This window comes from Medicago truncatula, chromosome 5 (genome assembly GCF_003473485.1).
Source record: "Medicago truncatula cultivar Jemalong A17 chromosome 5, MtrunA17r5.0-ANR, whole genome shotgun sequence".
Classification (NCBI taxonomy): Eukaryota; Viridiplantae; Streptophyta; class Magnoliopsida; order Fabales; family Fabaceae; genus Medicago; species Medicago truncatula.
In genome coordinates this window covers 40,652,275-40,669,816 of record NC_053046.1, presented here as the reverse complement: position 1 = coordinate 40,669,816, position 17,542 = coordinate 40,652,275, and the positions used below count along the sequence as shown (strand labels likewise).

At 35.8% G+C, this 17,542-nt stretch overlaps 2 protein-coding genes, 2 long non-coding RNA genes and 2 pseudogenes across 7 annotated transcripts; 2 read left to right on the top strand and 4 right to left on the bottom strand.

Annotated features, from left to right (window-relative positions):
- Positions 1-1,285: 1,285 nt before the first annotated feature.
- Positions 1,286-5,990, bottom strand: LOC11435423 (anthocyanidin 3-O-glucosyltransferase 2-like; annotated as a pseudogene).
- Positions 4,426-5,482, bottom strand: LOC112421978 (uncharacterized). Its single transcript, XR_003012386.2, has 2 exons — positions 5,265-5,482; positions 4,426-5,165 (listed from the first exon to the last, which is right to left on the bottom strand). It is a non-coding gene; the product is annotated as an uncharacterized lncRNA (long non-coding RNA).
- Positions 5,745-12,404, top strand: LOC112421974 (uncharacterized). 4 transcript variants are annotated; one of them, XR_005646324.1, is made up of 4 exons: positions 7,038-7,537; positions 7,740-7,876; positions 11,712-11,849; positions 12,206-12,404. It is a non-coding gene; the product is annotated as an uncharacterized lncRNA (long non-coding RNA). The 4 variants fall into 4 exon arrangements; XR_005646323.1 differs by lacking the exon at positions 7,038-7,537 and adding an exon at positions 5,745-5,875 and having other exon boundaries at positions 11,712-12,404; XR_003012383.2 differs by having other exon boundaries at positions 11,712-12,404.
- LOC11431941 (putative UDP-glucose flavonoid 3-O-glucosyltransferase 3) lies at positions 8,954-10,858 on the bottom strand. Its single transcript, XM_039834464.1, has 2 exons — positions 9,254-10,858; positions 8,954-9,219 (listed from the first exon to the last, which is right to left on the bottom strand). Exon 1 carries the CDS (start codon positions 10,718-10,720, stop codon positions 9,278-9,280), a length of 1,443 nt encoding a protein of 480 aa, XP_039690398.1. The 5' UTR covers positions 10,721-10,858; the 3' UTR covers positions 8,954-9,219; positions 9,254-9,277.
- A 332-nt stretch (positions 12,405-12,736) lies between the features above and the next one.
- Positions 12,737-14,343, bottom strand: LOC11425822 (anthocyanidin 3-O-glucosyltransferase 2). The gene has a single exon (XM_024784416.2). It carries the CDS (start codon positions 14,188-14,190, stop codon positions 12,760-12,762), a length of 1,431 nt encoding a protein of 476 aa, XP_024640184.1. The 5' UTR covers positions 14,191-14,343; the 3' UTR covers positions 12,737-12,759.
- A 376-nt stretch (positions 14,344-14,719) lies between these two features.
- LOC11423331 (UDP-glucose flavonoid 3-O-glucosyltransferase 6-like) lies at positions 14,720-17,405 on the top strand (annotated as a pseudogene).
- The last annotated feature ends 137 nt before the right edge of the window (positions 17,406-17,542 follow it).

Here is a 17,542-nt window from a genome sequence, read left to right as displayed (position 1 = left end):
AGGATGACAACTATGTGGAATGAAAGTGAGGTGATATTGAAAAGTTTGTCTGTCATTGGAGAAAGGATGGACAGTGGGAGGTACGTATTTTTTTACCTAATTATCATTCCTCACTGGTATTATTTAATAATTCCTAATATGTGGTTTAAAAGAAACCAAATTACTTTACTTTATTAATAATAAAAGGTTTTCCATAAAGACAGTGGTAGTGCATGTGAATATTCAAAAAAGATATTTTGTCTTGATGCTGAAATAAGGAAAATGAAATAATTGTTGATTTTGTTGAACAATTTTTTCTAATCACGTAGAGAAAATTAATTTTTCAGTTGTTTCTCTACTATGGTTTATCATGCATTTATATTCTTTTGATGCAAATTTATGGCATATTATACTCCTTACTGATTTATTATACCAACTTTTATTTGTTTTACACAATTCAGATTCCTTTCTTATTCTTGTGTGTCAATCTAATCTAATTGATTATGATTGTATATCATTAACGTCGAATCTAATTCAGCTTCAGATTAGATTACATATGGGTTAACTGGTAAGCACCAAAGTAATATTTCAAGGAAACCTTCGAGCTACATTGTCCAGAGCAGTTGGAAAAGGTGTCAACAATTTCCTTAAGCTTCTCAGCTTGAATAACCAAAGCCTCTGACATAAGGAGGATCTCATAAGGTAATAGTTGATCCCTTTGTCAAATGGTAAGGTTAATTGTAAACTGTGTTTTGATTTAATTATGCGTGCTCCTTTGTTTTAATGTTGTATACCATGCTTACCTGCATTTGGCAGTTTCATAGAACATTCATTTAATTTAGTTGAAATCTTTGAGATATTTTGCTTAATTTAATTTAGTTTCAACTTATATTGTATTATGACTTATTATTTCTGTGTACTCGGTGAACTTGGTCCTTCTATATTGTATTAACTTCTACTCAATGGATGAAACTTGTGCACACTATTCTTATTTTTTTAATTTTTGTGTGTATACTCAATTTGGTTAAGAATGAAAATGTAACAGCACCAAAAAAGAAGCAGAATCAATTTTGTCAGTACTGCTTTTCTTAATGATCCAAAAAACTTCATAAAGACCAGCAGAACTTGAGTACAGAACATGCTTAAGGTGTGTGTAGTACCAGATAAAACAGCAAACCGAAACAGAACTACAAACTTGTCTCCTACATAAATACCAGGTCAAATTCTTACTATTGAATCGACATTAACAATATACTAAACATAACTACAAAAATGATAGTTTCAGTTTTTATAATATACTTAAATGTGTTGTTGAGTGACAGATAAAGTTGGTTCACTTTAAAATTACCCTTATATGAAATTCAATCGGGCATGGCTTAAGGCATTACAAATTACAGGATTAAAAAAATGGAACGTTATCACTAGTAGGAACAGCTGAAATGAACAGACTTTCAGCCAAGTGAAATTGGCTAATCCTTATTATATTGATTAGTGTTGAAAATTAAACCAATACCCTCAAACCTTATTTACTCGAATAATTTAATTTGATACCTGATTCATAATATAATCAATCAGATGACCTAAATAAGTGTAGGAAGATCCACCCTCTAACAAAGTCTTCCTACTCTTCTCACTCATTTTTTTCACTTTCTTCTTAACCTCTCCATCCTTATACAACACACTCCTTATTACTCTCTCAATCTTGTCGGCACTTACAAGATAGTTAGACTCACCACTAAACTCCATCCTATAATCCAATGCAATCTCCACACACCTATCTGCAGCTCACACACCAATTCAAAAGCATTAGCCTGTTGTTCAACAAAGAGTGGCCATGCGGCAATAGGCACACCAAAATATATGCTCTCGAGTGTTGAATTCCAACCATAATGTGAAACAAATCCTCCTATGGCTGGGTGGGCTAGTATTTGGGCTTGTTGGGCCCATCTAATTATCCTTCCAATCTCGGCAGTTCGATCTAAGAATCCTTCAGGTAAAACCGGACCCAAATCATAAAGAGAGTAATCAGAGGGTGCAGCCATGGTGCCCTTTACTAGAGGTTTACGCAGAGACCACACGAAGCGTGCCCCACTATTCTCAACAACATGTGCGATCTCCTTAACCTGATCTTCATCAAAATAACCCCTACTCCCAAAGCAGAGGAAAACTACGGAGGAAGGAGGTTGATTATGAAGCCACTTCATTATATCATCAGAATCAGCGTCAACAGTGCCCTTTGTTTTAGGCTCAGGGTTTAATAAAGGTCCCACCGGATATATCTGTATATCCGATAGATCTGGATGAGTGAAAAAAGAGTGAACCGCGTGAGATTCTAGCTCTTAAAATGAATTTACTATAATGCCATTTACTTTCTTGAGGCCTCTTGCAAGGCTCATGAAAAATGGCTCCCGTTCTTTGTTTCGCACAAAGCTAGGCAATGGATTTGAAGGAATGGGGTTGGCAAAACTCGGGATGGCTGCCTCTTTCTCTTGCAGCAGCTGAGTCAAATCGATATTGTCTCGTTCACGAAGAGTGTGAAGATAAAGATTCAAACCAAGGGAAGCAACACTGAAAGTGTAGAAAACGAGCGTAGGGACATTGAACTCATTGGCAACATCAATCATGGTGGTGCAGAACATGTCAACAACGAAGGCGGAGAGGTGTCCATGTTGTCCTTCTCTAGTAGTGAGGTTGGAGACAGCTTGTATTATGTTTGGTTTCTGAGCTTCAAGGAGAGCGTTGATGGCAGAAACTAGATCGAAGTTTGGGGGAAGATAACATTCTGGAAGGTTGATTACATTAAGAAAATCAAAGATGGGAAGGGATTTAGGGTAGACATTGGTTTATGTTGTGTATGGAAACTAGACTTTCCACCCGTGCTACCGCACAGATCATACGAAAGCAAAGTTTAATAACTCAATTACAACTTATAATTTTAATGTCATCATTTTTAGTACAACAACTATCCATTCTGATTTTTCATGCTTACAAATTACAAACTATTTCTTGAAACACTACGTTCCAAGTACTATCAATATGCAAATACCATCTTTATATATTACCAATATTTTCAAATTATTCCTTGAGTAACTCTTGATATTGCTACATAAAGTTGACTATGCGAGAAAACTGGCTCTGGAAGATATATGTCAACTTGTTTAAGTGACTGTCCTTAACTTTCGGTGATATTTGCTATATATACCCTCCATGAACCATGACTTCTATATGCACCCTCTCCAAAAAAATTGGCCACCTACCAGCATGGGCCCTAGGCCGTCGTACCACCGACCTATACCTAGGGTCGGCCTTGATATAACATATAAGATATTGTTGAATTCGTCTTGATATATATTTTTAAAATATCAGATTTTTATAATTTTTTCTAATAGATTATTAAATATATTTAAGATCATAATTGTTCATTGATATACGTGACAGTGTCAACTATGTCACATGATTTAAGATGGAGTATTCAACAATGCTGGAGTATTTAGGTTTTGCTATTCAACAAAAAAAAAAAAAAAAAAGGTGCAAGATTGAGTCATAATTGTTCATTGGCACGTATAGTATACCTTGAGCAACTAAAATAGGTTGAGTCATTGAACTTATCAATTGAAGTAGTTGTACTCCAATCTTCTAGAGAAAATTTGAAAATTGAAGTAGTTACGTTGTACTCCTATCTTATAGGGAAAATTTGAATAAATCAAGATTAACAAAATTAATTATAGACAATTAGGTTGTTGTAGATGATTTTTTGTTAGTTATAGGTGTCAATAATTTTGGGAATCCTTGTTGGCAAAGCATGACATATAGGTATTCATATTTGAGGAATGCTATTTTTCACGAAAGGCAATTCCATAAATAGCACGATGGTGTGCAAATTTGCTATCACAATTTTGTTTTTAATATAAAAAAGAAATATACAAAAAGCGGATTTGGTGGAAAACATGGATGGATAGTGCTATTTGCAGATTTCGTGTTTTGCCATTCCTAGCAAAAAGTATTTCCCTTCATATTAATATTAGGTGCAAAATTAACATCTAAGAGCAATCAATAAAAAAAGTGCAAGGCATTGAGTTGACTTTTTAGGATTAAATTGCTACGATCATATGGTCATATTATTAAATAAGGTATCAATAGAAAGTTTTTTTTTAAAGCTAGGTAGATGCTGTCAAATTATATCCTCTTTCTATCAAAAACTTTATTAACATTTCATCAAAAAAAACTTTTTTTTTTTACAAGGAAAAAAAAAAAAACTTTATTAACATAACATTCTATCAAGACATAAAGCTCATTTTTTTAATCGAACAGTATACGTTTTTTTTTTTTTTTTTACAGAAGCAGTGGATACGTTTCTTGGTAAAAATGCTATAATAATATACTATTAATGCATGGTGTAGTAAAAAATATATAAATTTATTCAAATGCTATTATAATAACCAATCATAGAGAAAAAACTCACAATTCATTTAAAAGTTGGATTGTATTAAAATTGCAACAACAAAACAAAGATTTTAAAGTAGAACAAATATTGAATCCAAAATATAAACTAATGCTTGAAACCAACATCTCATCTAAAGCGCTTTTGATGAACTCCAAGAAACAGCATGTCAATTAAAAAGACTAAAGCATAATTTGAAATTCTTGTAGGAGAGGTCACCATGTGTGTTGTTGGTTTTCCTTTTGCAAGCATGATTGTGAATCAGTGAAGTTGAGGAATAATAATCTTCACAGGAATATAATTGTCTCCATAGCTATAAGCTCATTGCATAAGAGGCACAAAATTCAGAATTTGGAACATTCTGCAGAATGGTAAATTCTTGGTTTATATATATTTTCTGTTTTGTAAAAATTAAAAGTCTCTCTTCCATATTTTATCTTCTTACCAGATCCCTTTTATCTTTCTCTCGCGTCTCCCTCCCCCACCCACCTTCTTCTCCGATTAACTCCTATCCAACCTCACCACCATCATTACCATCCTCACCTCAAACACTATTAACGTCATCTATCACCATCTCATCTCACCGTCACCACCACCGCCACCGCCGTCCGCACCCTCTCTCGCATTCATATTTGTTCTCTCTGCCTCACTCTCTTCTCCAAAACCCAACATCAGTGAGAGAAGAAAGAGCGCATCAGTGAGAGAAGTGAAATTCAATTTTTTCTAGGATTGGGATCCAAAGGTGCTGCCATGTAAACACAACAAAAAATCATCATAAAAAAACAGTCAAGTGGATATAGATAGAGTATGTTTAATTTTTTTACCATGGAGAATAGATAATTACCTGTCCAGCAATGGTATTTGAGCAAAGCCTAGACATTGTTGTGAGCCATTGCTTGATGAACGTGAGATGAGAGTTGGGGGTAGGACAAAGGATGCTCAGTAGAGTAGTATATATATAGGGAGAGGACATGACAGATGAGAAGATGAATGGTGCATTGGAATTACGCACTTATCTACCTCTTCCACTAACACAAGGCATACCACAACTTTTATCTTCCACCTACATTAGAATTTGAATTTGAATATTAGCATTTAATGTAGTTAGAATATGTATGGGCCAGAAGCTTCTTGGGTTAGTAGTGGGATTGTTTTGGGGGGAAAGTTTGAATTCTGATAATGACTAACCAAGTAGGCCCGCATTAAGTCTGGTTAGCTAGGGGGAAAATGTGTTTAGCGCCAAAGAATCTAGTTTTAGGGTTTTGTTAGTGTTGTTTGCAAATGTACCTTTGGATTAGATATAAAGATTTCATGACCAAAACAGTTATTCGGAGACGGTTATCACGGTTGATTAGAAGCTTCGCGAATTCAAGGGTGGAAACTAGATGACCAACACCAGGTGAAGGGATAATCACCACTTCTGCTTTCTTCATCCTGGATATGCACTTACTCAGTGTGAGTGACTGTGTTTTCTATTGTTCTTTGATGTTTCTTTTTGTTACACAGAAATATAAATAATGTAGAGAATTATTAATTAGTATGATTATTGGTGTTTAATGTATGTCCCTGTGAAACAGTACACTATTAGAAATATACATGGTTTACATTGCATTACTTTGTTTTTTCAATTATTATTCATATCTACATATGAATAGGTAGGTGGGATTGGTAGTAAATATCTACTGCTTACTAGCTCTATATGGACCGTGCAATTTACTAGGTCTGTTTGATGTATGTCCTTGTTCTCAGTAGAGCTGTCAAAATGGGCGGCCCAGCTCTAACGGGCTTCAGGCTTTATCGGGTCGGACCAAAAAGTCCGGTTGAAAAAATGGGTTTGAAATATACTACCCGAGCCCGGCCCTACACGGGCTAACGGGCTGGCCCTTATTAAAAATTACATTTTTTTTATATAAAAAAGTACTATAAAATACTCCTATAGATTTTTTTTATAAATAAATTTTTAATATGTTTAAATAATGTCTAGCACAAAAATAAATTGTAAACATTTTCGTACACTAGTCGTAAACTAAAACGGAGAGGAAAACAATTTTAAATTAATAAATTAGATACACCATGGTTATAAATATTTACTTCCCTAAAAAAAAAGTTATAGATATTTATATAATTGATCTTTAAAATTATAAATAACTAAACGAGTATATATAATTTTATATTACATTCATATGTGTTAATTCATTGAATTTTCAATTTTATTTTTTAGTTTGATAAAGAATTATTTGAAAAATATATATAATTTATAGGATTTTTTTTGTTACGCGGGCTAACGGGCTACCCGCGGCCCGTTCGGGCTAGCCCTAACGGGTACCGGGCTTTTTAGGGCCGGGCTAAAAAGCCATATTAAAATTCGGGCTCAATATTTAAGGTCCAAACCCTATAATTAATCGGGCTAAACGGGCCGGCCCGTAAGGCCCGGCCTGTTTTGACAGCTCTAGTTCTCATGCACCACCATTACTTATGTACATTGTTTACATTTCATTACTTTATTTTTTTTACAATTATTATTTGTGTCTAGGTGTCATTGTCGTGTTTTGTGTATGTGTATCATAACCTTCTAATTAAGGATGAATAAAATGGATACCGCTAAAATTACATTCGAAAGTGTATAATTAGATCATCGGCGAGTTTGATGAAATTACACCGTGCCACCATAATTTTAGCGAAAAATACTCTTTAGAGTTTCAACAAAACTACCGCGGTGTCATAATTTTGTCAATTTCAAGTCTAATTCCAAAAAAGAACCACGCAAGAGGAATCTTGGGAGGGATGTCATGGCTTTGCTGGCTGGTTTGGGACCAAAACTATGTGGAATAAAAGTGAGGTGAGATTGAATTTTTTTGTCTTTGTATCATAGGAGAAAGAAGGGACAGTGGGAGAAGGTAGAGGCTGTTATCTAGTTATCTTTTCTGACAGAAACCAAACTTCTTTATTTTATTATTTATAATAGAAGGTTTCCATGCTGACAGTGGTAGTGCATGTCAATATCCAAAAAAGATATTTTGTCTTGATGCTGAGAGAAGGAAAATGAAATAATTGTTGAAAAAATTTCTCCGTCAATTACGTAGAGAAAATTATGTTATCAGTTGTTTCTCTGAAAAGGTATATCATGCATTTGTATTCTTTTGATTTGATGCAAATTTATGGCATTTGATACTCCTTACTGATTTATCATATGAACTTATATTTGTTTTACACAAGTCACATTCCATTCTTATTCTTGTGTGTCAATCTAATCTAATTGATAATAATTATATATCATAAACTTTGAATTTGATGCAGATGAGATTACATATTGTAACAGGTAAGCACCAATGTAATAATAATTCAAGGTTGCCTTCGAGCCACATTGTCCAGAGCAGTCGCAAAAGGTGTCAACAATTTCCTTAAGCTTCTCAGCTTGACTAACCAAAGCCTCTGAAATAAGGAGGATCTCATCAGGTGAGAAATATCTGGCACTATCTTATGAGACTATGATAAATATACAAGGGAATAGTTGATCCCCTTGTCAATTGGTTTACGGTTTGTAAACTGTTTTTTGATTTCATCATGCATGCTTCTTTGTTTATCTACATTATTCATTTAATTTAGTTGAACTCTGAGATATTTTGCTTAAAAGAAATGAAAATGAAAATTAGAATGAGCAATATCCCTAGGAGAAATGATATTGACACATAATTTGTTTCAACTCATTAATCATCCACTTAACACAATTAACCACGATTTTCAATTGCATGTTTGAATCCAAATCATGGTTAATGAATATCTCCTATATTTGAACACAGCTGATGACAATTTTCAAAAGTTTTTTTCTGCTTATTTTCAGAAGTTCTCTAACATAGCTTATAAAAATAACTTATATCATGATAAGCGCTTGTCCTATAAGCTGCAAATAAGCTGCTTATCCCAACAGGCCCAAAGTCTGTTATTGAGTATTTTTCCGAGACAAAAAACACTATAGTATTATTTATTTGGAAAGTGCTGTACAAAAAAAAAACACCGTGATAGTGATATTCTAAAAGTAAACTTAAAAAGTCAATCATTGTAAGTTGTAACTTCTTTTCCTACTTCAACTTTTAATGTATTATGACCTATTATTTCTGTGTACTCGGTGAACTTGGTCCTTCTATATTGTATTAACTTCTAATCAACGAATGAAACTTGTGCACATTATTCTTATTTTTAATTTTTGTATGTATAATCAATTTGGTTAAGAATGAAAATGTAACAGCAACAAAAATGAAGCAGAATCAATTTTGTCAGTACTGCTTTTCTTAATGATTCAAAAAACCTCATAAAGACCAACAGAACTTGAGTACAGAACATGCTCAATCAATCCTACTAAAAAGGTGTAGTATCAGATAAAACAAAAAAGCCAAAGGAATACAATACAGAAAAATTCTCAAACCAGAAATCAAACAGCAATCCAAAACAGAACTACAAACTTGCCTCCTACATAAATACAAGGTCAAACTTTTACTATTGAACAGACGACATTCACAATATACTCATCATAACTATAAAAATGATAGTTTCAATTTTTATAATATACTTAAATGTGTTTTTGAGTGACAGATCAAAGTTGGTTCACTTTAAAATTACCCTTATATGAAATTCAATCGGGCATGGTTTAAGGCCTTACATATTACAAGAGTGACGACACAATGAAATGTTATCACTAGTAGGAACAGCTAAAATGAACAAGACTTTCAGCCAAGTGAAATTGGCTAATCCTTGTTATATTATATAGATTAGTGTTGAAAATTAAACCAATACCCTCCAACCTTTTTTTTTTGAAGAAGCCCAATACCCTCCAACCTTATATACTAGGATAATTTAATTTCATACCTCATACATAATATAATCAATCAAACGACCTAAATAATTGTAAGAAGATCCACCTTCTAACAAAGTCTTCTTACTCTTTTCACTCATCTCTTTCACTTTCTTCCTTACATCTGCATCCTTATCCAACACACTCCTTATTCCTCGCTCAATTTTATCGGCAGTTACAAGATAGTTAGGCCTACCACTTAACTCCACCCTATAATCCAATGCGATATCCACACCTATCTTCAGCTCACACACCAATTCAAAAGCATTAGCCTGTTGTTCAGCAAAGAGTGGCCATGCGGCAATTGGTACACCAAAATATATGCTCTCGAGTGTTGAATTCCAACCACAATGTGAAACAAATCCTCCTATGGCTGGGTGGGCTAGTATTTGGGCCTGTTGGGCCCATCCAACTATCCTTCCAATCTCAGCAGTTCTATCTAAGAATCCTTCAGGTAAAACCAGACCCAAATCATAAAGAGGGTAATCCGAGGGTGCAGCCATAGTGCCCTTTGCTGGAGGTTTACGCAGAGACCACACGAAGCGTGCCCCACTATTCTCAACAGCATGTGCGATCTCCTTAACCTGATCTTCATCAAAATAACCCCTACTCCCGAAGCAGAGGAAAACTACGGAGGAAGGAGGTTGATCATCAAGCCACTTCATTACATCATCAGAATCAGCGTCAACAGTGCCCTTTGTTTTGGGCTCAAGGTTTAATAAAGGTCCCACCGGATATATCAGTATATCCGATAGATCAGGATGAGAGAAAAAAGAGTGAACCGCATGTGATTCTAGCTCTTCAAATGAGTTTACTATAATGCCATTTACTTTCTTGAGGCCTCTTGCAAGTCTCATGAAAAACGACTCCCATTCCTTGTGTAGCACAAAACTGGGCAATGATTTTGAAGGAACGGGGTTGGCGAAACTCGGGATGGCTACCTCGTTCTGCAGCAGCAGCTGAGTCGAATCGACATTGTCTCGTTCACGAAGAGTGTAAAGGTAAAGATTCAAACCAAGGGAAGCAACACCAGAAGTGAAGAAAACGAGCGTAGGGACATTGAACTCATTGGCAACATTGATCATGGTGGTGCAGAACATGTCAACAACGAAGGCGGCGAGGTGTCCATGTTGTCCTTCTCTAGTAGTGAGGTTGGAGACAGCTTGTTTTACGTTTGGTTTCTGAGCTTCGAGGAGAGCTGTCATGGAAGAGAAACCTGGATCGGTGTTTGGGGGAAGAGAAACTTCTGGAAGGTTGATGATGTTGAGAGATTCTGAGATAGGAAGGGATTTAGTGTTGACATCATTTTCTGTTATGTGTGGGAATTTGATAACTAAAACAGTTACTCGGAGACGGTTATCACGATTGATTAGAAGCTTCACAAACTCAAGTGTGGAAATTAGATGGCTCAGACCGGGAAAAGGGATAAACACCACTTCTGCTTTCTTCATCTTGGATATACACTTGATCAGTGTGACTGTGTTTTGAATTGTTGTTTTGATGTTCCTGTTATTTAAATAGGAATAGGAATAGTGTAGATAATTATTAGTATGAATATAATTATATTATACTAGGAGTGTTTGATGCATGTTCTTGTCAGGCACCACCATTACTTATATACATTGTTTATTTCATTACTTTAGATTTTTTCTTAACTATTATTTGTGTCTAGGTGTCATTGTCGTGTCTTGTGTATGTGTATCATAACCTTATAAGTAAGGATGAATAAAATGGATACTGCTAAAATTACTTTCGAAGAAGACAGGAGACTTAATTAATTTAAGTGTATATTTAGATCAACGGCGAGTTTGATGGAACTACACCGTGCCACCATAATTACCGCGGTGTCATAATTTTGTCAATTTCAAGTTTAATTCCAAAAAAGAACAATGCAAGAGAAATCTTGGGAGTGATGTCATGGCTTTGCTGGCTGGTTTGGAACCAAAACTATGTGGAATGAAAGTGAGGTGAGATTGAATTTTTTTGTCTTTGTATCATAGGAGAAAGAAGGGACAGTGGGAGAAGGTAGAGGCTGTTATCTAGTTATCTTTTCTGACAGAAACCAAACTTCTTTATTTTATTATTTATAATAGAAGGTTTCCATGCTGACAGTGGTAGTGCATGTCAATATCCAAAAAAGATATTTTGTCTTGATGCTGAGAGAAGGAAAATGAAATAATTGTTGAAAAATTTCTCCGTCAATTACGTAGAGAAAATTATGTTATCAGTTGTTTCTCTAAAATGGTTTTTCATGCATTTATACTCTTTTTGATGCAAATTTATGGCATTTGATACTCCTTACTGATTTATCATATGAACTTGTATTTGTTTTACACAAGTCACATTCCATTCTTATTCTTGTGTGTCAATCTAATCTAATTGATAATAGTTATATATCATAAACTTTGAATCTGATGCAGATGAGATTACATATTGTAACAGGTAAGCACCAATGTAATAATTCAAGGATGCCTTCAGGCCACATTCATTATCCAGAGCAGTCGCAAAAGGTGTCAACAATTTCCTTAAGCTTCTCAGCTTGAGTAACCAAAGCCTCTGACATGAGGAGGAACTCATCAGGTGAGAAATATCTGTACTTTGCTTAAAAGAAATGAAAATGAGAATGAGCACTGAACCCTGGAGAAATGGTATTTCGACACACAATTTGAAAGTAAAAGTCGACAACAATTAAATGGTTAACGTAATTAAAATATTTGTTTAATTACGTTCAGTGGATGGTTAATGAATGTAATATTCACTCAATGAAATTAACTGCAATTTTGAAGGTCAGAAACCATGATTTTCAAATGTATACTTGAACCTAAATCATTGTTAATGAATATCACGTGTATTTGAGCACCTAAAATCATGTACTTAATCATTTAAGTTGTCGTTGAATTTTAATGTCAAATTTGTGTGTCAAATTAATATAACAGGCTACCAGAGAGTTGAAGAAAACACCAAAGAGTTAGGTTACAGATGAGAAGAAAACATCACATCTCTCTGGTTTGAATTCACAGGATACCAGAGAGTTGAAGAGAGTAGTAATAGTAGTAATGTATATTTTTTCAATGCAGTGCAGAACTTCTTTGTTGACATATTTTTAACTTTTCAATAATTTTTTATTCCTATGGATGAGAATGAAATCGATAGAATCATTTGGAAACTGCTATACAAAAAAAAATGTATTTGACAAAGATATCTAAAAAGTAAACTTAAAAGTAATTTTAAAATAGTAAACACTAAAGAAAATAGATCATTTAGCATCAGACAAAAAAATTTGGAATCGATAGAATCATTTGGAAACAGCTACACAAAAAAAGAAATTGTATTTGACAATGATATTCTAAATCTAAAAAGTAAACTTAAAAGATCAATGGGTTTTGTTACTCAAAAGAAGCAATGGGATCAACTGCAGCCTACTACAATTAAGTCTGCCCTTATAAAAAATGGTAAAAAAGGCTTGCTCACATAACAACATCCTTTTACTTCATACCTGATTCATAATATAATCAACCAATCGACCTAAATATGCGTAAGAAGATCCACCTTCTAACAAAGTCTTCTTACTTTTTTCACTCATCTCTTTCACTTTCTTCCTTACATCTCCATCCTTATCCAACACACTCCTTATTCCTCTCTCAATCTTATCGGCAGTTACAAGATAGTTAGGCGCACCATTAAACTCCGCCCTATAATCCAACGAAATTTCAACTCCTATTTTCAACTCACACACCAATTCAAAAGCATTAGTCTGTTGTTCTGCATAAAGTGGCCATGCGGCTATAGGCACACCAAAATAAATGCTCTCGAGTACTGAATTCCAACCACAATGCGAAGCAAATCCTCCAATGGCTGGGTGGGCTAGTATTTGGACTTGTGGGGCCCATCCAACAACCCTTCCAATCTCTGCTGTCCGCTCTAAAAATCCTTCGGGTAAACTTGAACCCAAATCAAAAAGAGGGTAATCAGAGGGCGAGGCCATGGTGCCCTCCGGTGGAGGTTTACGAAGAGACCATATGAACCGGGCCCCACTATTCTCAATAGCGCATGCAATCTGCGTAACCTGATCCTCGTCGAAAGAACCCATACTTCCGAAGCAGAGGAAAACTACTGAGGATGCAGGTTGATCATCAAGCCACTTGATGATGTCATCGGAATCAACGGTGCCCTTGGTTTTGGGCTCCAGGTTCAGTATGGGCCCTACCGGATATATAGGTAAACCAGCTGGACCAGGATCAGATGAAATCGAGTGAACTGCGTGGGATTCTAGCTCTTCAAATGAATTTACTATAAAGCCATCAGCGTTCTTGAGGCCTTTCCAATAGCCCATCATAAACGACTCCCATTCTTTGCTTAGCACAGCACTGGGCAATGCTTTTGTTGGAACCAAGTTAGCGAAACTCGGGACAGCCAAGTCAGTGAGTTGTAACAACTTAGTTGAATAGACATTGTCTCGTTGACGAAGAGTGTAAAGATGAAAACTCAATCCAAGGAACGCAACACCGGAAGTGAAGAAGACAAGCGTAGGGACAGAGAACTCTTTGGCAACATCAATCATGTTTGTGCAGAACATGTCAACAACAAAAGCGGCAAGGACTCCATTTTCTGATCTGGTAATGAGGTTAGATACTACTTGTTTGACGTTTGGTTTCTGAGCTTCGAGGAGCGCAGTCATAGAGGGACCTTGATCTGTGTTTGGGGCAAGAGAACATTCTGGAAGGTTGATGATGTGGAGTGAATCGGAGATAGGAAGGGATTTAGTGTAGACATCGGTTTCTGTGATGTGTGGGAATTTGATAACTAAAACAGTTATTCGGAGACGGTTATCACGGTTGATTAGAAGCTTCGCAAACTCGAGAGCAGAAACTATATGACCCTCAGCCGGAAAAGGGACAAACACCACTTCTGCTTTCTTCATCTTGGAGCACAGGAAAATGGTTATACACTTAGTATGAGTGACTCTCTTTTTCTTTGTGTTAGAAGTGTGTGTGAGTGACTATGTGACTGTGTTTGACATTTGATATACATGTTTTATTATATAGGATTAGGATGAATTAGTGTACATAATTAGTATCATTTATTTACCCAAAAAAAAGAATCAATATCATTTATATATGTCGTGTCTATAGAGATCGTTAAAAACTATGTAGGACAAAGACATTGCAGTCTACCTCTTTTTTCAATTAGATTTTGGGTTGTTTTGGAGCTTTGTATACCAGTCTCTTTTACAAGATCCTCTCTGGACTAAGTCTCTAACATTGTGTTTTCGAAGTATTGTTTGTTTTGGGTTTCGTTTTGTGTGAGGGGTTGTTATTTTTTTGGAGTTCATTTTGTGAGTTAGTTTTTCACCTGATAAGATTATATTTGGAAAATAACACAAATATAAGAAACATAAAATTGCAGTCAGGACCATGTCAAAAATACAGGTCTACAAAGCTCCAAAACAGTCCACATCCATATATAGTAAAAACAAGTGGTAGCCTGCACTGCATTGTCCTTTGTCATACGCATGCCCACACACCACACACCACACATATTATTGAATAATAAATAATTCCAACAAGATAATAACAACAATCCAGTTTTACATTTTTTTTTCCTTTTTTCAGATAGTTTTTACATATTCTTGTACACCACAAAAACTTGCACGGTCCATATATAAGGTAGTAGTAAATAGCCTTCACCATCCATCAATTCTCCCATAAATAATATAAAGACAAACATTTCAATCTCATGCCATAAAGTTCTCATATCATGCCATCCCGCAAAGCCATGACATCACTCACAAAGGTTTCTTTTATTATGATACTAAATCTCTACACGAATTCATCTATTCCTGTTCCTAAAGAAAGGAAAAAAAAAACAGGTATATCAAAGAACAATTCAGAGAAACAGTAACTCACACTGAGTAAGTGTATGTCTTGTGCTCCAACATGAAGAAAGTGGAAGTGGTGTTTATCCCTTTTCCCGCTGTAGGTCATCTAGTTTCTGCCTTAGAGTTCGCCAAGCTTCTAATCAACCATGATAACCGCCTCTGAATAACTGTCTTAGTCATGAAATTCCCACACACTGCAGAATCTGATGTCTACGCTAAATCCATTCCCATCTCTGATTCTCTCCATGTCATCAACCTTCCAGAAGTTTCTGTTCTCCCAACCTCTGATCCAGGTTCGGATATGAACGCTCTCCTCGAAGCTCATAAAGCAAACGTCAAACAAGCTATCTCCAACCTCACTACTGGAGAACAACATGGACCCCTCGCCGCTGTCATTGTTGACATGTTCTGCACAAACATGATTGATGTTGCCAAAGAATTTTCCCTCCCTGCGTTTGTGTTGTTCACTTCCGGCATTGCTTTCCTTGGTTTGAATCTCTATATTCAATATCTGTTTGAACGAGACAGCACCGATTCGACTCAGTTGATGCAACTCACAGAGCTGCCCATTCCGAGTTTTGCTAATCCGTTTCCTTTAAACTCGTTGCCCAGTTCAGTGCTACACAAGGAATACAAATCCGTCTTCATGAGCTTCGCCAAAGGCCTCAAGAATGCCGATGGCATTATTGTCAATTCATTTGAAGAGCTAGAATCCTATGCGGTTCACTCCTTTTTCTCTCATCCCGAACTAGCTGGTTTATCCATATATCCAATAGGACCCATATTAAACCTAGAGCCCAAAACCAAGGGCACCGTTGATTCTGACGATATTGTCAAGTGGCTTGATGATCAGCCTCCTTCCTCGGTAGTTTTCCTCTGCTTCGGGAGCAGGGTTTTTTCGATGAGGATCAGGTTAAGGGGATCGCACTTGCTGTAGAGAATACTGGGGTCCGTATTGTGTGGTCTCTACGTAAACCACCACCTAAGGGCACCATGGTTGCGCCATCTGATTACCCTCTTTCTGATTTGAGTTCGGTTTTACCAGAAGGATTCTTAGATAGGACAGAAGAGATTGGAAGGGTTATTGGATGGGCTCCACAGACACAGACACAATTTTAGGAGAAGAATTCCATTAGCACTTGGCATTTATATTGAGTGTTTAGTGAAAGACACAAAAAGTAACTCTTTCACCCCCTTAATGTTCTGTAACACAAAAGTAACCCGAAATATAGAAGATTTTGATTGAGGATGAGACATAAAGGGAGGAGAGAAATTTTATTTGTATGCTGTTGGGTTGAGAGGAAAGGTGGTGACTGGTGAGTGAAGATAACCCTCAATTTCTTTTATTCATAAGAAGAAAGGAATAATTTTAAAATTATTAGTATTATTTTCTATATTCTGTGTTGTTGTGATTCTAAAATGCAACATTTCATGTTACATTTTTTTTGTTAAAGAAAATTTAGGCGAGTTTGGTTTCTGGAGCAGGGCTTCCTCAAACATAATTTGGTTAAATTAAATTTGCATTATCTTTATAATTTAGACCCTAATGCGAACTCTTTTTTTTTCTTTCTTTCCTCAAGCGCTACATTCTTACTAACCACAACCCTCACTGTCTCAAGATCAAATAGCCTGTAACCCTTTGACTCATCAATCACACCCAACATTTTACTAGAAAAGCTTTTATCATCAAGTTTACTTTATTTTGATTATGGTATATGCACATGAGTTATGAACTTCAGTCATGTACACTTTACAACGCCGCACAGCTACAAGATTCAAACAATGAATGTTATCACCGCTGAAGTGAACAATTGCATAATTTGACTAAAAAAGATTCCCTACTGTAACTATTTCATACAGCTACAGATCTCGACCGTTCAATCTCAAATCAGGTGTCAAGTTCATTTAAAGCTAATTTACTCGAAGGAATCTGTTGTTTATGTCTTCAAATTGCAAAGTTGGGAAAACTTTAAATCGTGACACGATTTGTGAAGCGTGTCATGATTTTGCAATGTCGAGAGCTGTTTTGCAGGATGCCCAATCGTGACACGATTTTCGGCTTGCTGGACACGTTTTTAGGATAAGGTTGGTCGTACCTTGGGTCGTATGCACCAAACGTGTCATGATTTTGGCTGAAGACTGCTATATAAGTTGAAGGAGAGCTTATATATTTTGAAGGAGAGCTTGAAGAGAGAGAAACTTGGGAAATCAAAGGAGGTAACTTTAGGGTTGAGGGTCTTTCATTAGAGTTCTCTTGGGTTGGGAAACATTGTAAACACCTTGAGTGAGTGAAAATCATTGAGTGTCTTGTTCATTAGTGAGATTGGGAAAATGGGTAGAAATTAGGGTTGTTCTTTGTGAACTTGTTGAAGCTAATTTCTTGTAACCCATTTGT

Bases quoted from the DNA above. Each gene is read 5' to 3' on its own strand.
- LOC11425822 (XM_024784416.2), bottom strand. From the start codon at position 14,190: ATGAAGAAAGCAGAAGTGGTGTTTGTCCCTTTTCCGGCTGAGGGTCAT.
- LOC11431941 (XM_039834464.1), bottom strand. From the start codon at position 10,720: ATGAAGAAAGCAGAAGTGGTGTTTATCCCTTTTCCCGGTCTGAGCCAT.